At 44.4% G+C, this 26,812-nt stretch overlaps 1 protein-coding gene across 1 annotated transcript in view; it reads right to left on the bottom strand.

Annotated features, from left to right (window-relative positions):
• The window catches only part of cntnap3 (contactin associated protein family member 3), a 193,542-nt gene that overhangs the window by 102,437 nt on the left and 64,293 nt on the right, over positions 1–26,812 (bottom strand). Inside the window, exons 3-4 of the mRNA XM_056293671.1 lie at positions 13,738–13,931; positions 5,471–5,618 (exon numbers count right to left, since the gene is read on the bottom strand). Of these exons, the coding sequence (XP_056149646.1) occupies positions 5,471–5,618; positions 13,738–13,931 (342 nt within the window). The remainder of the gene's footprint in view (positions 1–5,470; positions 5,619–13,737; positions 13,932–26,812) is intronic.

Genomic DNA, 26,812 nt, shown 5'->3' with positions numbered 1-26,812 from the left:
GAGGGGGAGGGGGATTCTAAATCGGCAACTTCTGTTTGAGATGAGTTTGGTGCGGGTCTCATTGACCTTCACCATGCATGTACATAAAATATACTTTAAAAACATATTATCTGATTTATAAATGGGGTGGCAACAGGGGTGGCAAGACTGTGTCCCAGAGGTGGCAGCTGCCACCCCTTGCCACCCCGTAGATCCGCGCCTGAGTACATGTAACTGTGGCTTTCTCTTTTTTTTAATAAACAATATTTCAGTACTTTTCTAACATGAACAGCACATACACTTTCATATGAATCCATGGCAAAGCTGTAATGCCTCATTTGATTAGAGGGCAATGGAGATTAAGAGGTGTTATATTTATGTTATGTTATCTTGTGTGGGACATAATCACCCTAAACCGTTCTGACAAGAGCTGTGATGAGGACAACATTACACCAAATAAACTGATAACACAATACGTCTTATAGCTAAACTAAAAATAGATGACCTATGTAAGGCGTTGGAATGTATATGTTTTTATTTTAGATGCAGGCCGTGAACAAAGTGCTACAGCACAATACGCTTTGTAGCAAAAAAAAAAACAAAACAACAACACAAAAAAAACAGTTTTTCTGCCAGAATATGTTCATGTGTTATATGTATGAAAGGTTTTGTGTCTAACAGGATAATGTGACATCGTCTCCCTTTCATGGTGGTGGTGTTATTACAAATCCTTTGCGAAAAAAAAGAAAAAAGAAATGATGAGAAAACAAAACTGGTAAGTCAATTTGCTTTTGCTGCTGGAATAAAAACCTTGTGAAATATGTGATGTATCTCATTTGGATTTTTTTTTCTTTGTGTTTAGGTCAGGACTGATACTGCAAATCTGTCATTTTTAGTGTGTGAAAAATTGAAGTTGATGAACGGAAAATGTCTTTTGTAGCCAAATGAAAATCAATGTGATTCGTGCCAGCTGGGTGTATTGTCATCATAAAAGCATCACAGCACTGAGACAGCACTCCCTAGAGTTTTTAATGATATTCTTATAGCATCTGGCAATGGCCAAACATCTGTTTTACTGCTTTTAGATCTTACTGCAACTTTTGATACAGTTGTCCATGAGATTGTAATTGAACATCTTAAGCACTGGGTTGGCATATCAGGTACCGTTTTAGATTAGTTTGATTCCTTTCTTTCTAATAGGAAATTCTGTGTGGCCATTGGTGACTTTAAATCCTCCACCTCCCATTTCCCCTATGAGTGCCTCAAGGCTCAGTCCTTGGCCCTTTATTACTCTCCAGTCATATGTTACCTCTAGGTTAAATCTTTCCTAAGTACAATATCAGTTTCCATTTTTATGTGGATGACTCCCAGATCTATTTCTTGTTTGACTCCAACAACACAACTGGTCAAAATTCAATCCAGTCTTACAGATGTTGAAAACTGGCTCTCTCAAAACGTTGTTCAGTTTAACTCTTATAAATCAGAAGCCATTATCATAGGTCCAGACCCCTCCTGCAAGCACTTCTCCTCTCACTTAGGTTCTCTTTCCTACTGCATCAAAACCCAGTGCAGAAATCTGGGTGTTATATTTGATAAACTCTTAACTTTGACAAACAGGGGAAGTCAGTTGTTCAAATATGCTTTCTGCAACTTCGTAAATCACAAAAAATTAGATATTTTTTATCTGCTAAGAATCTGAAAACTGTCATCTGTGCTTTCATTACATCCCACTTAGACTACTGAAACTCACTGTATTCCTGTCTCACTCAATATAACCTCTTCAAACTTCAACTAGTTCAAAATGCTGCAGCAAGACTACTTGCAAAATCTAATAGAAGAGTCCACATAATACCTACTTTAGCATCTCTACCTGTGCATTTTAGAATTGATTTAAAAAATTTAATGATTACTTTTAAAGCACGTTTGGGGTCAGCCCCTAATTATATCACTGACTTAGTGACCCCTTATGAGCCTGAATGTAGCCCAAGATCTTACAGCAGAGGTCTGTTAGTAATTCCTCGGTCAAGGCTAAAAACCAGAGGAGACGGAGCCTTTGGAGTAAGGTCCCCACTACTCTGGAATGACCTGCTGGAGATCAGGCATGCTTGCTCTGTTTCTTCTTTTAAATCTCTCTTAAAACACACTTTTTCAGAATTGCTTTCTCTTGAACCTGCTATTCTTCCATTTTTGCTTTACTTGTTTTTACTGTGTGGTAGCAACTCATACCTTGTCGCTTGTAACTATTACTGTTTCAATTGTACTTTAATTTATTATTTATCTGGTAAGTTCTCTTGTTTTATGTCTTTGTTAAGCACTTTGTAACGTTTTTTGAAAAGGGCTATATAAATAAAGTTATTATTAGTATTATTATCATAAAAGCAGAAAAAAAACCAAATGGATTAAAAAAATCAAACTGAAAAAAAAAAGTCCGTGATTTTTCTGAGGCTGAAGTGAGAACGGTGTGACACGTGTTAAATAATGCCATTTTGATACCAGGATGGGAAATGTGTTTTGTGGAATGTGTGATAAAAAATTGAGAGAAGAATTTGTTCAGTTAACAAGACCCAAACATATGGCTTCATTGTTGACATGCACGCACGCACACACACACACACACCTACTCACTAGATCTCACACTGCTTCACTTTATATCTGCTTATTACTAAAGCTATTTATAAACTTCAAATCGTGTGTGTGTGTGTGTGTGTGTGTGCGCGAGCGCGCGTACGTGTGTATTTTGTGTGCGTGCGTGCTTGTGTGTGCATACAGAGGGTTGTGTGGTCCGGCCCACCTGCGATGACTTTGTGGGACATCAAACATGGAATTTAACACAAGACGTACATATAGTGGAACATTAAAACAGATACAAATTCATGGACGTACAGAAATTAGTTCACACCTTGAAAAGGGGATCATGTTTTGATTCCAAGAGACAACTCTATAACCCAAAAGAGGTAGAAGCAACACATTGTGGCAGCTATTTTTATCAATACTTGACCAACACTGTGAGCAAGATTCAAAATATCCAAAGATTCCCCATTGGATATCAACTCAAACATCTTAACCACTCAGTCAGTCACAACACACCTTTAGACTTAAGGGTCGTACAGATAGGACACAATAACTCCATCACTGTGCAGTAAACCCCATTATTTCCCATGACTTGTGCTGTGCAGGAATGGACTGTAGCTGCAAAAAACAGTACTCTTATACCCACAGTTCAAACCAGTTTAACTTTTGCAACGTGCACTGTGACAAAATCCCCACAGGTTCAATACAAACGAACTGTGATACGGAGAGAAAAGTGAAGCAAAATGGAGGAGAAATTGATTTTTACAAGTTTCTGAATTCCCTGAGCTCTACCAATCACTTTTGCGAAGTTATTTGGAGCTAGGAAGGAAATTCCTCTCATGCAATCCGTTTTCTAACTAAGTGGGCATACCAGGTGGGTTTAAAGGCAGTATAGATTAGTAATATATTACCAATGGCTGATGTATTTTTTGTAATAAATATATGTGAACGTGTGAAAGAAAATAAAAGTACATGGTACTTAATGTTAAATTATTATGACTTTTTTCCCCAAAATGATTTCACTGCTTTTGAAAAAAAATTTACCTTTTCAACTCCCTTCCCTACTGAACTCAAGAAAACCCTACTTAAGTAAGGCCTTTATACATCGACGTGATGAATAAACGATATGAAAATGCGAAATACCTGCCTGCGAATATTTCGCATCAAACCTATTCATACTGGCAGTGATACGAATTTGGGACAGAAACCCAGCTTTCTGTCGCAAATTCACGAGAGATGAGGGGGACTCAACCCGGCGGTTTCAGGTATGGCGGTGGGATGGGTGGGGATCTCCTCCTCTTTCCTTTGGGGTCACAGGGGAACTCCACCATTGTCCAGCCCCTGCCGGGTGCACTTACTTCATTGTGATGCACCGCAACCGGCACAGGGTCGGCGAGGAAGGGTTGCCTTGCAACCAGCTCTACGACATCCAAAAGTAAACTACATAAGCTATTCACTATCCCGATAGTCTACTTGTTCAGGGATTCTCCTCCACATGATGTCCTTGAGTTCATTGTCTTTATAATTTTTGTGCCCTTTGTCATACAATACAGGGTGATAAGAATCACAATCAACAGATCCGTGATTGGTTGATGCCTTTATTTGCAGCGCGAAAGATCAGAAAAATCGACTTCATTCCGGAAAAAAAATTACATCGCTGTTTTGCCGCATGACATTCGTGTTCTGTGTGAGAGTACTCATGACAAAAACAACAGTTCGAAAAAATATTTTATATGCGAATTAATCGCACGAAAAAAAAAGACCCCCGGTATGCAAAGGCCTTTGCTTTGGTCGCCTAGCATCTTCCCCCATAATCACCAACACCGGCGCTCCTCCCTGTTTACCTTCTACACCGATGGCTCCATTACCCCTTACCTATCACCACATACTAAAAATACACTACCATACTCACACTCATCAATGATAACCCTGCGGCAGCGTATCAACACTCCATTTTCCACTTCACACAATGGTGCACAGAAAAATATCTACAACTGAATGTTACTGAGACAAAAGACCTGCTCATTACCAAACGTAATTTTCGAATTTCAGTCCACAACCACACATTCATCCATAATGAGACTGTTTAACTTGTGGACTGCTTCAGATACCTTGGACTCACTCTGGATAATAGACTCCATTTTGACCAAACACCACTGATATCCATAAATGCTGCAGACTCTCATCCGTAAATACTTTCTGTCAAACCTCACCTACTCTTGCTACAGTACAAAAGTATAATTCAGCCCATACTACTTTACTGCTCCCCCTGTTTCTTCACCATCTTATCAGTTGCCAATAGGAACTGGCTCATATGCATCTCGCACAGCAGCATCCAGAATCATCAGCCATCCCACCCCCAACCTATCAGACAGCAATAGCAATGCCATGATACACAGAGCACTAACCATAAGTCAGCGTCCCACCCACCCACCCACCCCCTTAACCGCTTCACATTGCTTCCATCTGGTCTCCAGTACAGGTCACCTGGAGACAGGCTGCTTTAAAAGGAGCTTTGTTCCTTCTGCTATTAAAGTTCTAAACTTGCTGACTTGTGTTAATGTATTGTTGTCTCCCTGTCCTCTATGAATGTCGTCTGGTATGTATAGTATGTGTACATGTATCTACCAAGGGGAAAACAAATATCCTCTTGTAGGACAATAAAGTTTATCTGTCCGTCCGTCCGTCCATCCGTCCGTCTATTTATCCACCCACCAATGCCACCAGATTGTGACAGGGCGCAACATGTGTCTCCTCAAAATGTATGCTATACCAAGCGGCGAACAGCACACACTGTGTCCTATCTGAAAAACGTTTCAAAATCTGTCCAAGTTTCCCTTGCTGTAATGAAAGCCTCAGTCTTTAAATAGAGAGGAGAAAAGATTTTCAGAATCAGTTTAATGAAGAAAAGAGGACCTACTGTAAAGACAGCCATATGTTTCCAGCCTGAGTCCGATCCGTCCATTTGGATTCCAGTCCAGCGGGATCAGACGGAGGTAGCGAGCTATCACTGGCTGCTGGAGCTTGTACTGAACCACGCTGTCTGCATTAGTGTTACCGGGAAAGGCCTGGAATAAAACAGAAACAACAGCATGTTAGCTAACTGTCTAGCCATCTGTCTACTTGCCTGCATGTCTGCATGACTATTACCAGGAAAAGGCTTGAAGTGGCTTTGAAAAACAAAACATAAGCAGAAAAAACACAGACAGACAGCGATCTGTCCATTTATCTGTCTATCCATCCATCCATCCATCCATCTTTCTTTTACATTTATCATTTTCATTACTGGTTCTGTTATTCAAAACAACCACAAAATCAAATGAGAAGACCCTGGAAGACTTTCTCCCTTATTTCTGTCAAAAGATCAACTTAAATGTATAATTGAGTCTGTTTAGTTTCTTAATATGTGTAATCAAGCAGACTACTGAGGGAACATGTTGTCTTTTACCTTCTTCAGACTTGAGCTGCAGAAGTTAAAAGCTAAAATCTTGGACCATATGTTGAAGCAGAGCATGCTGAGTAGTCACAACCATTTTTCTTGTGATTATTTCCTCAGTTACATGGAAAATGAGGCATATGGAAAAGTGACGCAGTTTGACATGTTTTCTGCTTAGAAAAAGGTCTCTTGAGAGCAGCGTTCCTTAACCTCCTTGAACTTCAGACAGTTTGTCTTCTAGGGTTTGAGTATGAAAGAGAAATGGATCCTAACTATTGGTAATGCCTTTCTCTCTCTTGTTCTGTTTCACTCATGTTGGGGCTGGATGCATGGCTCCATACGGCAGAGATCTTGTTCATCTCTCTCTCTTTCTCTCCCTCTCTTGTTACACAGCCATCTACCTACCTTAAATGCATCCCTCCTCTCTAGTTGACATGCAGGTTAAGTGATGTAGCCCTAGCAGAGTGAAAGTTCAACCCCTTATTAAAGTGTTAATTCCTCCCCATTCAAGAGAGACTGGTGATAGATTTCCTGTGTTTGAGACAGATACCTTTTGTTGGACTTAGTGGTTATTTTACAAATGTCGGTGAGAGTGTGTATATGTTTTAACATGTGTTAATCCATGCGTCCATCTGTTTATGCATATATGTGGGCATACATAATTTATGTGAATATTTTTTTTGTTTCTGTATGGTATTTATGAGCATTTGTATATGGGTGTGCAAATATATGTACATGTACTTCTTTGTGTATGTGTGTGTGTGTCTGTGTGCATGTGTGTGTGTGTGTGTGTGAGTGAGAACAGGTGATTATTTATGTGTTAGTACTGTATATAATACACACATTGTCCATCCATCCATCCATTATCCAAACTGCTTAATCTGCTGTCAGGGTTGCGGGGATGCTGAGCTTATCCCAGCAGTCATTGGGCGACAAGCAGGGAGACACCCTGGACAGGCTGCCAGGCCATCACAAGGCCGACACACACATTCACACCTAGGGACAATTTAGTATGGCCGATTCATCTGACCTACATGTCTTTGGACTGTGGGAAGAAACTGGAGCACCCGGAGGAAACCCACGTAGATATGGGGAGAACATGCAAACTCCACACAGAGGACCACCCCAAGGTTGGACTACCCTGGGGCTCAAACCCAGGACCTTCTTGCTGCGAGGCAACCGCGCTAACCAATGCTATTGTTGCATAAGAGTTAAGTAAGTCCATGTGTGGATGTGGATCTGTTTAAGTGGATTTGTACGATTGCAAGGATGAAATAAGCTCATAAGTCATGAGCACTTAACAGTTCAGTCCTTTGGATAGAATTTGCTTGTAAAAGCTAACACTTGGGGGCAGCACAGTGGCGCAGTGGTTAGCGCAGTCACCTCACAGCGAGAAGGTCCTGGGTTCAAGCCCCAGGGTAGTCCAATCTTGGGGGTCATCCCAGGTCATCCTCTATGTGGAGTTTGCGTGTTCTCTCCGTGTCTGTGTGGGTTTCCTCCGGGTGCTCTGGTTTCCTCCCACAGTGTAAAGACATGTAGGTCAGGTGAATCGGCCATACTAAACTGTCCCTAGGTGTGAATGTGTCGGCCCTGTGATGGACTGGCAGCCTGTCCAGGGTGTCTCCCCACCTGCCACCCAGTGACTGCTGGGATAGGCTTCAGCATCCCATGACCCTGAGCAGGATAAGTGGTTAGGATAATGGATGGATGGATGTTTGATTGTGTGAATACCTTTGTAATTGCGCTTAATTGCATGCACATACCTACATGCAAACATCTGCCAGAGAGCAACTGAGAGTTGCATGAGAGTGAGTCTATGCTCTCATGTGTCTAAGTGATAGGAGACCATTTCCCCTAAAGCGTCTGCTTTTCCTGTTTGCCATGCAGAGTGTAAGCTTCTTCTGTAGCTGAGCTCCCTTCTCAGCGCTCTGCAGGGCTGAGCAGCCGAGCGTTAAGCTCAACAAATGACTCTGTTTCCTGCTGGGCAGAGACAAGCATCTCATTTACTGAAGGAGAGATTACAGAAATACCACCTGAGTTAAGAAAGAGAGGGATGGGGAGAGAAGGCAAGAGAGAGGGAAAGAGAATGGGAGAGAGGGGGACAGGAGGTGAGGGAAAGACCGAAGGAGAGGACATATGGAAGAAAAGATGAGAGAGCAGCAACAGAAGGCAAGAAAAAAGAAAGATGCTTTGAGACAAAAACCAAACAAGAGTGAAAGACAGAGATGAAGACGGTCAGGTCGAGTTAGAGAAAGACAGTGACAAAAGAGAGAAAGGGAGTAAAAAGGAGGTTCAGGGAGGGAAAAGAGAGAGAAGTGAGGAAGAAGAGAAGGAAAGCCGGGAGAGGGAGAAAGAGGGAGTGTAGAGAGAAAGAGAGGAGATGGAGACAGACACATGGATAGAGAGCGGCAGAGAGAGGGATAGAATATAAGAAGGCAGATGTAAAGATTGATCTGTAGTTACTTAAGGACAGGGGATCTAATTTGTGTTTCGTTTTTTAAAGCCACTTTATTTTTGTCATTGTACAGGTTACAACAGGGGTGCCCAACCTTTTTTGAACCAAGATCTACTTTTACATTTGTCAGCCAGCCGAGATCTACCAGCCCAAATATGGGACCGTATTACTGTAATACCCATCCAATACACACGACAAACAGAAAATAATACAGGCACTATACAGTATAGTTCTCTGTGTTAGAAAAGTAGAAATAAATATAATTCTCTACCTTAGTGGGACCGCTGGCACTGGGAGGAGGAGGCTAGTTTCTCATAGTCAGGGTTGTAGCAGCTGGTTCCAAGCCTTAGGCCGACCATGAGGTGGTCATCTGTCATTGTGGACCTGTACTTCGACTTGATGATCTTCATGTGAAAAAAAAGCAGATTCACACAGGTAGGTTGATCCAAAAAGTGCTGTGAAGTTCATGGCAGATCTCCTGAGGTTGGGGTACTTTTCCTGCAGCAGTAGCTCCCAGAACGCTCCCTTCATCCCTTGTGTTGCCCTGGATTTAACCTCAGTGTCAGTTTGAAGTGTGAGGATCTCATTCTCCACAGCAGGGCTGTCCAGGTGACACAGTGATGCCACTTTGGAGGCAGTGTCATCCACATCAATACTTCCACATAGAAAACACAGATAGCTGGCAACAGGTTCAATGGAGGCAAAGTCAGTAAAGTGCCTATCCAACTCTGACAAGATGCTCTGAACTTGCTCCTCATAATGTGCATTATCTAGCTGTGCTGTGTCGTTACCCTGGCGTTCAAGTTCTGCCTGCATGTGAGCGAAGTTTCGCAGGTCACTGCATTGCAGCCTACTTGACAGCAGTCGGAGCTTGCTTTTACACGCGTTCAGCTTTCCCCGTAGTTCTAAATTCAGCTCATTCAGCAAGCTGGTGAGATCGGTTAGGAATGCCACATCCAAAAGCCACTTGTTGTCCTCTAGCTGTGTATATTCGGCATGTTTAGCGAGCTTGAGAAAATCTCTGATTTCAGGCAACAACTCACTGAATCTCTCCAAAAATGTGCCTCTGCTCAGCCACCTTACATCCGTATGCAGCAACAGGTCTGTGTGTTCTGCCCCCGTCTCCTCCATGTGTGCTCGAAATAGCCTCCTCTGTAGGCTCCTTGTCCTAACCGAGCACACAATCTACATAGCAACATCCATCACCTCTATCATGTTTAAGATCTTCCCACACAGCGCTTGTTGGTGAATTATGCAATGATAATTAAGGAAGTCCGGGAAAGAATCACTTTGCTTACACAATCCAACGAGCCCATTAGTACGGCCTGCCATAGCAGGTGCGCCATCAGTTGTGATGGCGTTTTAAAAGGGGCGGTTTATTCTGGTTAACGAATTCCATTAATGCTTGAAAAATGTCTTCGCCTCTAGTCTTTCCTTTAAGTGGCAAAATGGCGAGCAGCTCTTCTTTTGCGCTCATGTCTTCAAAGGCCATTCTAATGAAAATGCACAACTGAGCCACATCGATCATATCGGTTGACTCGTCGAACTGGAGGGAAAAACACTCACATGCCCCGACGTCCTTCTTCAGTTGCTCGTGAAGATTCTCGGCCATTTCCTCACAGCGCCGTGTGACAGTATTCCCGGATAGTTGAACGTCTTTAATGGCACTCACAATGTCCGTTTTATTCTTGACATCATCGAAGACTGCATCCGCAGCCACAACAAACTCCTCTTTCACAATCTCGCCGTCTTTGAACGATGTCTTATGCTTAGCAAGAGCCCACACATTCTCATATGTGACGAGTTGGGGGTGAGAATGGGCTCCAAGGACATGACTGACGCGAAGCCACGCTATCGTTGCAGCCTTGCCCTTGGTGTTGGGTCTCATAAAAATTGACTGTTGCGCTGCTAAATGAGACTTAAATTCCTGCAATTTTCTGGTTCGTAGTTCTGTTTTCAATGGGAAATCTGTATCATAGCTTTTGTACTGAGGTGATACACAATTGAGGGTAGATTCACCAGGGAGTGCTTCTCCTTTAAGGCAGACGTTCAGAGTGCTGACGTAGGCACTGCTTAGAGTTTCCGGGGTGGAGCCATGTTTGCAGCAGCCTAGCGGTTAGCTGGTTGCCACGAGAGGTTGCGCTGTATCGGTGTCGTTTTGTGTGGCGAGTAAACGGAAGTGACTCGACTCGATCTCTCCGTCTCCTCATTCCTGCGCTCCCACACTACACCATTTTAAAATGCCGCTCCAAATTACCATTCTTCTCTTCTGCACTATAGCCACACTAGCATTGCAGATCAGACAGATGGACTTTGCGTTGGAATAAACGAAAAGATAATCTTCCTCCCATTCACTGTGGCAATAATAGGTTTTTGATCTTTTGGCTTCTGCCATTTTTTGTTGTTTGTCATCTCTGAACACTCCGAAAATTAAAAAGAAGTCGATCTTGTTAACGTGAGTCACGGCTCTCGTCTCTTCTCCACTTTGACACAGTGAACGTAGGGTTACGCCTTCATACGTCAGAGCTTGTGAGATAATTCACCAATAATATATTTATTGATGTTGAATCTGACTTATACAGGACTAATGCAGACCTTGCCTCTTAATAGTTAGTCAGATTCGATGTCAACCAAGATGTGAACACAAAGGACTGCCGATTTTTTTTAAATGTATTTATTTTTTCAAAATCAAACTCCCATTTTTCAAAAATCGACTGGTTGAGCACCCCAGGGTTACAACAAATTTGTTTTCTGCATTTAACCCACCTATTGTATAGGAGCAGAGGCTAGCTGCAGCACTCAGGGACCCACTCCAGTTCTTATTTCCATTGCCTTGCTCAGGGACACAGGCCGGAGTATTAACCCTAACATGGATGTCTTTTTGATGGTGGGAGGAAACCCGAGCACCCAGAGGAAACCCATGCAGACACGGGAAAACATGCAAACTCCACACAGAAACGATCTGGGACGGCCTGGGGTTCAAATGCATGACCTTCTTGCTGTGAGGCAACAGCGCTAACCACTGGGCCACCGTGCCACCCAAAAAGATAAACAGAAAAAAAAGGCATTTGCTCTCTAAACTGAAAGGAGAGACAAATGGGGAGAGGGGGGGAAAGAGAAGAAAGACAGGAGTGGCTCTCCTTTTCATACTCTCATCCCTTATTAGCTGAAAGGAGAGGAGAGTCCTCTTACGACTTGTGACTGATTCAGTAACTCCACCAACAGACAAATAAACTGCTCTCACTAATCTGTGGAGCTTTGGAAACACTTGGAGAAAGGGCTTGGAAGTGAGAGTTGAGTCAACATGTTTTTAAGCTGCGGGAAGCCATACTCTCTTCTCTGCCATAAATATATTCCATGGCTTTATGAGATTAGTTGTAATTCCTAGACGTTAGAAAAGTACCTCGTCCAAATCACATCTAAAGCCATTCCCTGGCAGGGCTGCTACTAGGAGCTATGTTTCCTCTGAAAAGCTGCGATGCTGGGCCCCGACCGAGATGCAACTAGCGTAGCACACTCTCAGTGTGCCTGTGTTAAGAACCCCATATTGCTGGCAGGTCCTTGAAAGTAATCCCCCATTTCAGCTGCACCCTGTGAATGTTTCTCTCCCCAGTAAATTCATGTGCTTAGACTGGCACAATACAGTTTATATGACTTCATGAGATAGCAGCTTGCTGGGGAAGAATCCATCCAGTTTTGTTATTGGCACATATTATTAGTTGGGATATCATTATTTTCACATTAAAAACAGCTAAAAGAGGGAACATTGCATACTCCGAAAAATAATATTTTCATTCCATTAATACAACAATATGACTTTTAGTGTTGGAGATCAATGAATCTGCTTGTACGTATGACTAAAATTGGTGTTACAAGATACCTATTAAAAAAACAACAAAACAAAAACGGAATGTTACCTCCGGCTTGGTCTGGCGTCCATAAAGACACAATTGGCCGTGTCTATGGGCGGGAAGCCGGATGTGGGTATATTTCCTGGTCACTCGGGGTGCCTGTTTAGAGGGGAGGGAGAACTGGGGGGAATAGCGTGATCCTCCCATGTGCTTCGTCCCCTTGGCAAAACTCCTCACTGTCAGGTGAAAAGAAGTGGCTGGCGACTCCACATGTATTGGAGGAGGCATGTGGTAGTCTGCAGCCCTCCCCAGATTAGCAGAGGGGGTGGAGCAGTGACCGGGACAGCCCAGAAGAGTGCAGTAATTGGCCAGGTAAAATTGGGGGGGAAATCCCAAAAAAAAAACGGGGCACAAATATCTTCATAAGTGCACTGAAGCATGTGGCAGACGGGATGGGGATGGGTGAGCAGGAGCTAGGTATGCATTACAGCAGTAGCACAGGCATCAATGAGCAATGCAAACTGGTAGCACTCCGGTTAGATAGACTGACCTTCAGCTGGGTCAACTGTGATTGGTGACTACGTGTGTCTGTGTTGAAGGGGTGTTCTCTGCATGGATCTTATTATCAGCTGCACTGCTGGCTGATTGTGTGTGTGTGCATGCATGCGTGTGTGTGTTTCCACACTAGAGACTGAAGCACATGGTCTCAGCCAGCAGGGTGATGCATGCCTGCTTCACTAAAGCGGTTGGCAGTTGATCTGTCCAGTCAGTAGAGAGCTGCCAAGGTTCATTTTTTATTAACAACCAGATAAAGGCTCCTAATGTGCATTTTCCACTGCAGGCTGGACTGGCTGTTATAAACAAGTGCTGCTCAACACAAGGCCCACTCTAAGTGTAACTGAGGCAGTCTTGTAAAATGGGCTTTGTAGTCAAGGAATATGAACCATCGATGTTTACTGTTATGCTGGAGTCATTATCTTTATGTATTTCAAAGGCTTTTCAAAGGCTTTTACTTGTTAAGGTTGTATTTCAACCATCCTGTTTTAGTGCATTGACTCACCCACGCATTGTCTTCCTGTTAGGACTGTTTTAAGGGGCTATTAATTTATTAGATTTATTCCCTATAGTGTGTCTCTGAGTGGTGTCTCAAATATAAATTGATTCTGATAGTTAACCATACAATATTATGATATTGGTATTTCACTGGCCCATCCCTGTACTGTGCTCATGTCTGTAGTGGTGTAGTACTGTTGAAACAATGCTGTGTTTAGTAACAGTTACTCCAGTAGACTCACACCCACTCTGTCTTTCTACTGGTGTTGTTTTATTGGTAGCTCCTGTTTATTGCATTAGACTCTCTGAGCTGTGTTTCTGTCAGGACTTTTTCAAAGGGCGCTGTTTGTACAGGATCTATTTCAACCATACTGTTAATTACATAAACTCACCCCTATGCTGTCCTCCTGCCGGTACTGTTTCCAGTTGTGTCCCGTGTCACTGAACATCAGAAGGTAGGCTCTCAGCCAATCAGAGCTGCCGTAGCGACCCTGTGTGGCGATGGCGGTGATTTGGGTCCGCCCCCCCAAGTCCACCTCCAACCATTGGTACCTGTCTGACTTCAGAGGAGACCATCCTCCAGCACCTGGGGGGGGGGCGAGAGAGAGAGAGAATCAGAAACATCTGTTTTATTGCCAAGGAAGTTTTGACATCAACAGGAATTTGACTTCATTTCTCACTGTAAACTTTAAAGATATCACAAAACTCAAGAAATATAGATAAGGTCATGGCAACATGAGTTGAAGGAAAAACAAAAATAATACTATAAAAATGCTTTTCCACAGAAAAAGCGTGTGAATGCTGAGCTGCTGAAAGAAATCGCGAGAGCATTGCTGAAAATGGATAAATAGGAAAAGTCAGAAAGTCACTAGCCCACCTGAAATACCTGGAAACTGAAATGTGAAATGGCTGAATATTTTAAAAGTTTTAAAGGTATAAAAAACTGAAAAATTTGCCATAATGTGCTAAATCCATAAATAGTTTGATTGTTGAATGGTTTCTGTAGGTTAAAGTATGAAAAAGTGGAAGTGGTGCAAAGATTTCAAAGTGCTCCCAGTCCCATTACAAACAAACAACAAGGCTGTAACAAAACTTGCAAGCATTTGCAGCAATGGCTTATGTATGGAAAAGGTTTGAATAGTCTGAAATATGTGACCCCCCCCCCCCGCTGGTAAAAGAGTCCCCAAGTAGGCCTAGGTCATTGAACTGCAAAACCTGACCTGAACGTTGTTCTTCTAAAAGAAGAAAAAAGAGCTACAGTACATCAGAAGAAATGGTCTTTATTTGTTATGAGAGGAGGGGTAGAATGAGAGGAGGAGGGGTAGAATGAGAGGAGGGGTAGAATGAGAGGAGGGGTAGTGATGAAGATGAAGAGTGATGAAGAGGAAGGATAGTGATGAAGAGGAAGGGTAGGAAGGAGGGTAAGAAGGTTGTAGGAAGGTAGGATAGCAGGGAGGTTGAAGGAAGGAAGGTAGGAAGGTTTTAGGAAGGAAGGCAGGAAGGAAGGTAAGGTTGTAGGAAGGAAGGTAGGAAGGTTGTAGGAAGGAAGGTAGGAAGGTTGTAGGAAGGAAGGTAGGAAGGTAAGAAGGTTGTAGGAAGGATGGTAGAAAGCAAGGTAGGAAGGAAGGAAGGTAGGAAGGAAGGTAGGAAGGAAGGTAAGAAGGTTGTAGGTAGGAAGGTAGTAAGGTTGTAGGAAGGTAGGAAAGACGGTAGGAAGCAAGGTAGGAAGGTTGTAGGAAGGAAGGAAGGTAGGTAGGAAGGAAGGTAGGAAGGTTGAAGAGGGAGGAAGAGCAGTTAAGAAGTGGCAGAAGCTGATCAAATCTACCAGGTGTTGAGAGTTGACAGTAATTAGGCTGGCAGTTGAGTTTCAAATTGATATGTGATGTCACAATAGGACTGAACATTCTAACAGGCAAAGTGTATGGCAGAATTGCTAAATTTTAGAGCTGAATTGTTCAAAAACTATAAAATATTTTTAAAATCTGAATAGGATTCTAAAAGAGCTGAATGTCCTGAACTGTTTAAGCTTTAAATGGGGTTTGTAGCTCAAAAAATGAAGGAGGAGATACAGTTCAAAAGTGATGAGGGTTTCAACCTTTCCCCGTAGACTTCCATTGTTTTGAAAAAGTAGAAAAAGCTTAATATGTCTAAAAGTATAAAAGATTTAAAAAAAACGAAATGTGAGCCTTAATGGGCTTAAAGAGATGAACATTTTGATACCTGAATGGTTTCAGTGGCTAAAAGTATGAAGGAGTAAAAGAGGTGGAAAGGTTGCAAAAGTCCCCCATTGACTCCCATTCAAAAAATGGCTGAAAAAAGTTGAATATTTCAGAAAGTTCAAAAGGTATGAAAAATCTGAAAGGGGAGAACTAATGTCCTTAATGAGTTGAACATTTTGATAGTTGAATGGCTTCAGTAGCTAAAAGTATGAAGGAACTACAAAGTGTAAAAAAATGGGTGGAAGAAAAATGAATAAATAAAGAACTGCAACGCAATAGTGTGAATGCCTGGCATAGTCAGCGTAAACAATAATGTAAATGAATCTCTGAGTGGGCAAAGACTGACTGCAACATTTTTGTTGTTGTTGATATTTCCTCCCCAAATTTTACCTGGCCAATTACCCCACTCTTCTGAGCCACCCTAGTCACCCCCCGCGCTGATCCGGAGAGGGCTGCAGACTACCACATGCCTCCTCTGATACATGTGGAGTCACCAGCCGCTTCTTTTCACCTGACAGTGAGGAGTTTCACCAGGGGGACATAGCACAGTTACACCCCCCCGAACAGACGCCCTGACCGACCAGAGGAGGTGCTAGTGCAGCGACCAGGACACATACCCACATCCCGCTTCCAGCCCGCAGACACGGCCAATTGTGTCTGTAGCGATGCCCGACAAAGCCGAAGGTAATACGGGGATTCGATCCGACTATCCCCATGTTGGTAGGCAACAGAACAGACCGCCACGCCACTCAGACACCCACTGCAACCATTCGAAACTGTACAAACATAAAATGACCAAAGAACTATCTATGTCTGTAAGGAAATATGAAACACCGGCTGTACTACTATACAGAGAGAGAGAGATTAGGATTAACTCCTGATTTTGCTTAAAAAGGGGAGGGAGATTGGGGCGGCAGGAGGAAGGGGAGGAGAGGAGGGGGAGGTAAGAGGGGAGCAGTCAAGAAACAGAGAGGAAAAGATGGAGGGTGAGAGAAATAGCAGTATTTAGAGGTGATTAATTTATTTTAACGTTTTAATCTGGGATACTGAGAAATACTTTGAAGCTGTGCGTGCGTGCGTGCGTGTGTGTGTGTTGAAGACCATTCCTGCACTACAGAAGAATAAGCTGCCTTGTTTGACCTTTGATTCTGGATGGAAATCCCTTTGTGTTGTAAGGGAGCGGAATCGATTCTGAAATGTTAAATTACAGCTCTGTGCACACACACACACACACACACAGTACGATAGGAAACAATAAGACGGATGACCTAATCAGTGTTCTCATTTCAAAATACAATAGGAATGTTTTGAAAGTCTCAGAGTACTCAAATTTGCATATCAGACCTTGTAACAAATAATTAATTACTTAATTAATTACACATTTCCCTGGTGAAGACATATGCACATTTATCTGTTTCCATTCTTTTAAACCAAATTCAGATAATTGCATTCTCATTAGTGATGCATGGGTTAGCTCTGGAGCCGCACCCACCTGCAACCCCCACGAACCAACAACCTGCTATTTCAAACCCACATTTTTAAAAATGCGTTTATTTTTCATGCTCATATAATTCACCTGTAATGAAGGCTAGCATTAAACAATAGACTGCAGGCTTATACCAGACTGGATATTTGCCTGGGCATGTTGGTGAAACACAGGATAACGACCTAGGCTTGTGTGTGTGTGTAGGGGGGGGGTCAGGTGGATTGAACAGATCAGATATATAAGTTTCATAGACTATTTGGCTATGAAGAGACTAACCTTACAACGAAAGCAAGAATTGTCTAAATCGATTGTTGCTCTAAACTGCGGTGTAGCACGTGCTCCACATGCACTGGAATTGAAATAAAACAAAATCGAATCAGCTTGTCCGATAGGCACATCTGAAGCAAGTTGACTGCAAATTCCTTTTGTCGACTGTTAAGTGGGGCTTACACCCCGAACGTATTGTGGTACTGGGAATTACCTAATGATTGAAACAGGCTAAAGAAAGAAAAAAGCTATTACACTGTGCACATGATGTGCATGCTTCGAGCACTCGAGCAGGTCTAGACAGGTCAGGATAAGTGGTAAATGGACTGCATTTATATTGTGCTTTTCTAGTCTACAGACCACTCAGTGCTTTACAGTGTATGCCTCACATTCACCCATTCACACACACACACACACACACACACACACACACACACACACACACACACACACACACACACACACACACACACACACACACACACACACACACACACTGATGGCAGAAGCTGCCATGCAAGCCACCTACCTGTTCATCAAGAGCAGTTAGGGTCAAGGACATTACGAAAGGCTCTATGGAGGAGATAGGGATTAAACCAAGAACCTATAGATTGGGTCATCTAGTCTACCTCCTTAGCAATGCCACCCCAAAAGCATATTCAAATGAAAACAGCTTAGGTGGTTTAAGGATATTAATTCCAGATTTAATTATACTGACAATTTAAAAATATTTATTTTTCTCTGTATAAACCTGACCTCCCCCGCAACCCACCTGAACTTCAACGAGATGTTTTTGACCTGCACCCAGAGGTGCTGTGGTTAATACCTCAACTCCTACAAGATTCGAGTCAACAGGCTCATCACTGATCCGCATGCTCTTAGAAAACTTTTACTATGATGGAGAGCAATTTGTCAAATGAACAGCAATTGTCGCGGGCGGGAGCAAGGAGAGGACCCACATGCAGACTGCAAGGACAGGCTGGGTTTGAACAAAGCTTTAATAACAAAAACAGTTACAAACAGCAGGAACAGACGGCAGGTATAGACAGCGGGAAAGCACACAAGATGACGTGGCGATCTGGCGACCAAGAGTCTCTATGAGTGTATCTGGGAGTGTCTCAGTGAGTGTGTGAGACGAACCGACCAAGAGCTGGAGCAAGAAGGGGCATATAAACCCAGGGGAGGCCAATCAGGGAGATTGGGAGCAGGTGCACAGGACCCATACAGCCAATTGGAGAAAGGGGAGGGAGATTGGGCTCTGGTACGCAGGACAGGGCAGCCAATCGGAGAATGGGGAGGCGAGTGAAGCCGGGCAATCAGGGTCACTCATGCACAGGTGAACTAAAACACCAATCAGGGGATGGGAGAGCCCCGATGACCCAAATCACATACCTGCGACAGGACACCCCCCCTCCCCTTAAGGGACGGATTCCGGACTTCCCAAACAAATGGATCATAAGCACCAAGCAGGATGGACGAGGGGTTCAGGGGGAGAGTGAATGGAGCCAGGGATCTCAGGTGGATGGTCTGAGGGCTGGAACCGATCAGGAGGGCGACCAGGATGCAGGTCCAAGGGGCAGAGCAGCTCCGGCAGACAGGCAAATGGATGACCCGGAGGTCGGCGACGCCAACAGGACCCCTGCGGCGTGACGGCCGCTCGGGGACCAGACTTCAGAGGCGGCGGGACGGCCGCTCGGGAAACAGACTTCGGAGGCGGCGGGGCAGACGCTCAGGGACCAGACTTCGAAGGCTGCGGGGCAACAGGAGGTGGTGGAAGGGCCGCTCGGGGACCAGCCTTCGTAGGCAGCGGGGCATCCTCTCGAGGGGCAGGCTTCAAGGGCGGCAGGGCAGCCGCTCGGGGAGCACGCCTTGGGTGCGGCCTGGCAGCTGCTTGGGGAGCAGGCCTTGGGTGCGGCCTGGCAGCCGCTTGGGGAGCAGACCCCGGAGGCGGGGTGGCCAACGGCTCAGGAACAGACTGCCCGTCGGCAAAGACGGCCAACGGCACAGAAACAGACAGCACGTTGGCAAGGACAACTGGCAGCATAGGAACAGACAGCACGCTGGCTGGGGCGGCCGACGGCTCAAGAACATACAGACCATTCTGGAACTCGGGGACGCTGAGCAGCTTAGATGCTGTCGTGCAGGGCTTGAGAGGAACCAGATTCAAATGGAATTTCCACCTGAAGAAAGCCACTTCTTGGGCTACATCAGGGTCCTGCTTCCAGAGTACGGTGATAAGGTCAAAGAAGCCTGGTTCTTCGTGGAGGAAAGTGTCCCTCGACACACCAAAATCCTCATACGAATACAGCAGGCTGAGCAGGTCTGCTGGGTCCATGTTTGGTTAGTTTGTTCTGTCGCGGGCAAGAGAGGACCCAAATGCAGACTGCAAGGACAGGCTGGGTTTGAACAAAGCTTTAATAACAAAAACATTTACAAACAGCAGGAACAGATGGCAGATACAGACAGCAGGAAAGCACACAAGATGACATGGCGAGCTGGTGACGAAGAGTCTCAGTGAGTGTTTCTGAGAGTATCTCAGTGAATGCATGAGACTAACCGTCCAAGAACCCGAGCATCTAAGGGGCATATATACCCAGGGGAGGCCAATCAGGGAGACTGGGCGCAGGTGCACAGGACCCGTACAGCCAATGGGAGAAAGGGGAGGGAGATTTGGCACAGGTGGGCACAGGTGCGCAGGACCCGTACAGCCAATCAGAGAAAAGGGAGGGAGATTGGGCACAGGTGTCCAGGACAGGGCAGGAACCAGACAGCCAATCAGAGAAAGGGGAGGTGAGTGAAGCCGGGCAATCAGGGTCACTGACGCACATGGGCGCAGGTGAACCAAAACACCAATCAGGGGATGGGAGAGCACCAATGACCCAAATCACACAACTATGACAGCAATATTAATGATGTAGAAATGTGCTCTCATCTACAAACTGGAAATAAGCACCAGGTAATGGGCTGAATTATCCCTGCAAGCTTCAAAAAGCAGCATCATCAGTAGGATCCAAAAACAGACAAAAGTAATGTATTCTTCATGAAATGCATTTTCAAACAGGTCCACTGTTATGACTCTGGGATCCAGTATCCTGGGATACCACTAGATGATCCCCTTCACTGATTCTTCATGTCCAGTCACGAATCACTATGTATTATTGTCTGCTGGTACACCTTCATTCATTACAGTTAATTTTGGCATACCTGTTTTCCATTAATTAAACCGCTCACTTCACTCACTCCCTTGCTCAGTTTTCACAGCTCTTTTGCCATAATTAGTACACCGGTCGTGACTATGGTTTTCTTGCCTCGCAAATATCTTTCATTTTTAGTTTAAGTAGCCTCATTAAGACCTTCACCCCCTTTGTTTATATTTTTTTCGAAGTTCAGGTATTCTGGGCTGTTCTGTATACTACCTTTTATTTGTTCCTAATTTTATTACTCAAGTCAAGTAAAGATTGAATTATTGTTTAAAGTCTGGTTTCAGTCTGTTGTTTTCTGCAGTTGGATCCAACCCCAAACCAAAACCCTAACAGAACGCTAAGGCAGTAATGAACTCAGCTGGAAGACGGCAGATCCTATCGACCCTCCCATGCCACGACCAGGGCCTGAGGGCCATCAGTGATTCGCTGCGGGAGATGTCAATCACTTTCAAACAGCTAGCAACATCTCGGCAGCAGACAGCCCAAGCCACCACCAGGACCCACGCTCCGTTGGACACCGACCCTGGTCCCCCACACCAGCACAAGCCCCACATCTCTCCTCTGGAGCACTACGATGGTCGACCTGAGGGGTGTGGAGAGTTCTACACGGTGCCACAGGACAGACAAGCTGAATAAAGAAGAAGGTCTGGAGCAGACGGTTAATAGTAATATTTTAATTGGTGCAAACAATTTAAAATTTTGGCTCTATGCAGCAATGTAACATTTGCCCTTATTCATCTGAGTCAGACTGTCTCTGACTGCACATCGGTAGTTGAGTTGATCTGGCTGAGATATAAGCTTGGACATTTTGAAATGTTAACTGTTTGCACTATTGAAATAGTTTTACTAATAACTGTGTGCTCCAGACCTTCTCCTCTATCCACTGCATAGTATGTCTCACAGCCGGCACCCCCCCCCCCCGAAAAAAAAATCATCAATACGGGGTCGTGGTCTAAGTTATTGATTTGTTGTACACAACGCCAATGGGCAGACACCCTTTCCCATAAAAGAATCATCAATAAGAGGCTGTAATGTTAACTATTGATCACTTGTGAGGCAAGCAAGTAGGCTTGTATACTCTGCCATTTAAAACATCATCAATAAAGGCCTGCAATTACAACACCGATGAGTTGAACTCTTGGTTGGTTTGTTGGTACACCTTTCAAAGTGTTGTGCATCAGATTGAATAGTTTAACAACAGAGGATCATCAGCAGAGAACATGCTAGAAGACACAGAACATAATCAGAAAAGGAAAAAGAAGTACTGATAAGTTAAAGTGTTTGAAAATATGTTATCATTGATTCCCATACAAAATATAAGGGGTTGTGGGGTGAGTTTGTTGACTCATTTTTATTTAAATAATAATAATAATAATAATAATAATAATAATAATAACTTGGAACAGCCCACATATTACGACAAGTACTGTCAATCAAGTGACATCTGCCCTATAGTGCCTCAGGTCCATAGTTTGGACCCGGCTCTACAGGATGTAAAACAGAAACATGAAAGAAATAATAATGAATAATAATAATAATAATAATAAATAAACTTATTTATAGAGCACTTTTCTAACCCAGCCACTGAGGATGCACAAGCCAGTGCATCCTTATTGCCGGTCCCAAGCCCGGACAAATGGGGAGGGTTGCGTCAGGAAGGGCATCCGGCGTAAAATCTTTGCCAAATCAAATATGCGGATCATAAATAAGACTTACATACCGGATCGGTCGAGGCCCGGGTTACCAACGACCGCCACCGGTACTGTTAACCAGCAGGGTGTCGGTGGAAACTATGCTACTGTTGGGCGAAGGAGAAGGAGAGGAGGAAAGCATGTCCAGAGGCAGCTAGAGAGGAGGAAGGGTAGGCATGTGGAGGTGAGAGTTGGAACTTTGAATGTTGGCACTATGACTGGTAAAGGGAGAGAGCTGGCTGACATGATGGAAAAAAGAAAGGTAGGCATACTGTGTGTGCAAGAGACCAGGTGGAAGGGGAGTAAGGCCAGGAGTATCGGAGGTGGGTTCAAACTCTTCTACCATGGTGTGAATGGGAGGAGAAATGGGGTAGGGGTAATTCTGAAGGAAGAGTATATCAAGAGCGTGCTGGAGGTGAAGAGAGTGTCAGACAGAGTGATGAGTATGAAGCTGGAAATTGAAGGTTTATTGCTGAATGTTATCAGCGCATATACCCCGCAAGTTGGGTGTGAGATGGATGAAAAAGAAGAATTCTGGAATGAGTTGGACGACATGGTGGAGAGGGTACCCAAGGAGGAGAGAGTGGTGATTGGAGCGGACTTCAATGGACATGTTGGTGAAGGGAACAGAGGTGATGAGGAGGTGATGGGAAAGTATGGAGTCAAGAAGAGAAATGTGGAAGGACAGATGGTGGTCGATTTTGCGAAAAGGATGGAAATGGCTGTGGTGAATACATATTTCAAGAAGAGGGAGGAACACAGGGTGACGTACAAGAGTGGAGGAAAGTGCACACAGGTGGACTATATCTTATGTAGAAGGCACCATCTAAAAGGGATTGGAGACTGCAAGGTGGTGACAGGGGAGAGCGTAGCCAGGCAGCATCGGATGGTGGTCTGTAGGATGACTTTGGAGACCAAGAAGAGGAAGCGAGTGAAGACACAGCCGAAGATCAAATGGTGGAAGTTGAAGAAGGAAGACTGTTGTGTGGAGTTCAGGCAGGAGTTAAGACAGGCACTGGGTGGTAGTGAAGAGTTGCCAGATGGCTGGAAAACCACTGCAGAAATAGTGAGGGAGACAGCTAGGAAGGTACTTGGTGTGTCATCAGGACAGAGGAAGGAAGACAAGGAGACTTGGTGGTGGAATGAGGAAGTACAGCAAATTATACAGAGGAAAAGGTTGGCAAAGAAGAAGTGGGATAGTCAGAGAGATGAAGAAAGTAGACAGGTGTACAAGGAGATGCGGCGTAAAGCAAAGAGAGAGGTGGCAAAGGCAAAGGAAAAGGCGTATGGTGAGTTGTATGACAGATTAGACACTAAGGAAGGAGAAAAGGACTTGTACCGATTGGCTAGACAGAGGGACCAAGCTGCAAAGGATGTGCAGCAAGTTAGGGCGATCAAGGATAGAGATGGAAATGTGCTGACAAGCGAGGAGAGTGTGCTAAGAAGGTGGAAGGAATACTTTGAGGGGCTGATGAATGAAGAAAATGAGAGAGAGAGAAGGTTGGATGATGTAGGGATAGTGAATCAGGAAGTTCAGCGGATTAGCAAGGAGGAAGTGAGGGCAGCTATGAAGAGGATGAAGAATGGAAAGGCAGTTGGTCCTGATGACATACCTGTGGAGGCATGGAGATGTTTAGGAGAGATGGCAGTGGAGTTTCCAACTAGATTGTTTAACACAATCCTGGAAAGTGAGAGGATGCCTGAGGAGTGGAGAAGAAGCATACTGGTACCGATTTTCAAGAACAAGGGCGATGTGCAGAACTGTAACAACTACAGAGGTATAAAGTTGATCAGCCACAGCATGAAGATTTGGGAAAGAGTAATAGAAGCTAGGTTAAGAGGAGAGGTGACGATCAGCGAGCAGCAGTATGGTTTCATGCCACGAAAGAGCACCACAGATGCGATGTTTGCTTTGAGAATGTTGATTGAGAAGTATAGAGAAGGCCAGAAAGAGTTGCATTGTGTCTTTGTAGATTTAGAGAAAGCTTATGACAGAGTACCGAGAGAGGAAGTGTGGTATTGTATGAGGAAGTCAGGAGTTGCAGAGAAGTATGTAGGAGTGGTGCAGGATACGTATGAGGGAAGTGTGACAATGGTGAGGTGTGCGGTTGGAATGACGGATGGGTTCAAGGTGGAGGTGGGATTACATCAAGGATCGGCTCTTAGCCCTTTCTTGTTTGCAATGGTGATGGACAGGTTGACGGACAAGATCAGGCAGGAGTCTCAATGGACGATGATGTTCGCGGATGACATTGTGATCTGTAGTGAGAGTAGGGTGCAGGTTGAGGAGAGCCTGGAGAGGTGGAGGTATGCACTAGAGAGAAGAGGAATGAAAGTCAGTAGGAGCAAGACGGAATACCTATGCGTGAATGAGAGAGAGGACAGTGGAATGGTCAAGATGCAAGGAGTGGAGGTGACAAAGACATCTGAGTTTAAATACTTGGGGTCAACTGTCCAAAGTAACGGGGAGTGCAGTAGAGAGGTGAAAAAGAGAGTGCAGGCAGGTTGGAGTGGGTGGAGAAGTGTGTCAGGAGTGATTTGCGACAGAAGGGTACCAGCAAGAGTTAAAGGGAAAGTTTACAAGATGGTTGTGAGACCAGCTATGTTATATGGTTTGGAGACAGTGGCACTGACGAAAAGACAGGAGGCGGAGCTGGAGGTGGCAGAGTTGAAGATGCTAAGATTTTCACTGGGAGTAACGAAGAAGGACAGGATTAGGAACGATTATATTAGAGGGACCGCTCAGGTTGGACGGTTTGGAGACAAAGCAAGAGAGGCAAGATTGAGATGGCTTGGACATGTGTGGAGGAGAGATGCTGAGTATATTGGGAGAAGGATGCTGAATATGGAGCTGCCAGGGAAGAGGAGAAGATGAAGGCCAAAGAGGAGGTTTATGGATGTGGTGAGGGAAGACATGCAGGTGGCTGGTGTGACAGAGGAAGACGCAGAAGACAGGAAGAAATGGAAACGGATGATCCGCTGTGGCGACCCCTAACGGGAGCAGCCGAAAGTAGTAGTAGATAGAGCACTTTTCTAATACAATGTTCCCAAGTGTTTTACAAAAATAAATAAAACCAGACAAGGCAAAAATAAAAATAAGGATAAAAGTAGGAGTAAAAATAAAAAGAGTATTAATAAAAACAAAAACAAAGGTCTTGTTCACGAGTGAGGGTAGGATGGAGTGGGAGATTGACAAGCGGATTGGTGCAGCATCAGCAGTAATGCGGATGTTGGACTGGACCGTTGTGGTGAAGAAGGAGCTGAGCCGGAAGGCAAAGCTCTCAATTCACCAGTCAATCTTCGTTCCAACCCTCACCTATGGTGATGAACTTGGGTAGTGACTGAAAGGGTGAGATCGCGGATACAAGCGGTTGAAATTAGTTTCCTCCATGGGGTGTCTGGGCCTCAGCCTTAGAGATAGGGTGAGGAGCTCGGCATCCGGAGGGAGCTCGGAGTAGAGTTGCTGCTCCTTCGCGTCAAAGGAGCCAGTTGAGATGGTTTGGGCATCTGATCAGGATGCCTCCTGGGCACCTTCCTTCCGAGGTTTACCAGGCACATCCAACTGGGAGGAGACTCCGGGGTATACACAGAACTTGCCGGAGGGACTACATGTCCAATCTGGCCTGGAAACACCTTGGGATCCCCCAGGAGGAGCTGGAAGATGTTGCTGGGGAGAGGGACACCTGGAGTGCCCTACTTAGCTTGCTGCCAGCACGACCAGAGAAGCGGCTGAAGGTGAATGAATGAAAATTAATTTTAAAAATTTGCAAAAGCTTTCAGAAAGAGAAAAGTTTTAAGAAGAGTTTTAAAAGAAGGTAGAGACTAAGTTTGTCTGAGTTCAATAGGAAGAGAGTTCCATAGTGTGGGGGTTCTAACAGTTAAAAGCCCTATCACCCTTTGTGACAAATTGTGACCTCGGAATAACCAGCAGGGCTCCATCTGTGTGTTCAAGAGGGCATAACCAGGTCATTAAATTGGAAGTGCATGCAGATGCAAGACCGTTTAAAGCCTTAAAAGTGATCAATAAAAAGTCATATAATGTTTATGGTGTACCTCTCAATTAGTATGGAAAATTACTCATTCTTTACTCCACAGACCAAGTTATATGATTTTGAAGTGAATTTATTTATTTTTGCCTTGTTGTTTATCATTAGGCTTGCAGGAGCCCAAACCAAAGTCTAACTGCTACTATTAGGTCAAAAGCCATAAGCATGTCTGTTAAGGATTTGACTCATTGTGGCGCTAACACTGGGTTCTCCATGGTTTGGGGATGGGGTCATTGTAAATACTATGGGGGGAGGGCGAGGGGCTGTTTGGTATTTGGGCTCTTCTGTCCGATAGCATCTGGTTTCCTCTCCCACAGTCCAAAGACATGTAGGTCAGGTGAATCAGTCATACTAAATTGTCCCTAGGTGTGAATGTGTTGGCCCTGTGATAGACTGGCGGCCTGTCCAGGGTGTCTCCCCCGCCTGCTGCCCAGTGACTGCTGGGATAGACTCCAGTGTCCCACGACCCGAATTCGGATAAGTGGCTTGGATAATGAATGAATGACTGAATGTCCGATAGCAGTTTGTGTTGCCTTTTTTTTTTAACATGGTGAT

Source organism: Lampris incognitus, chromosome 14, assembly GCF_029633865.1.
Source record: "Lampris incognitus isolate fLamInc1 chromosome 14, fLamInc1.hap2, whole genome shotgun sequence".
Lineage (NCBI taxonomy): Eukaryota > Metazoa > Chordata > Actinopteri > Lampriformes > Lampridae > Lampris > Lampris incognitus.
The sequence above is the reverse complement of the archived record's forward strand: the minus strand, read 5'-3'. Positions and strand labels throughout refer to the sequence as shown.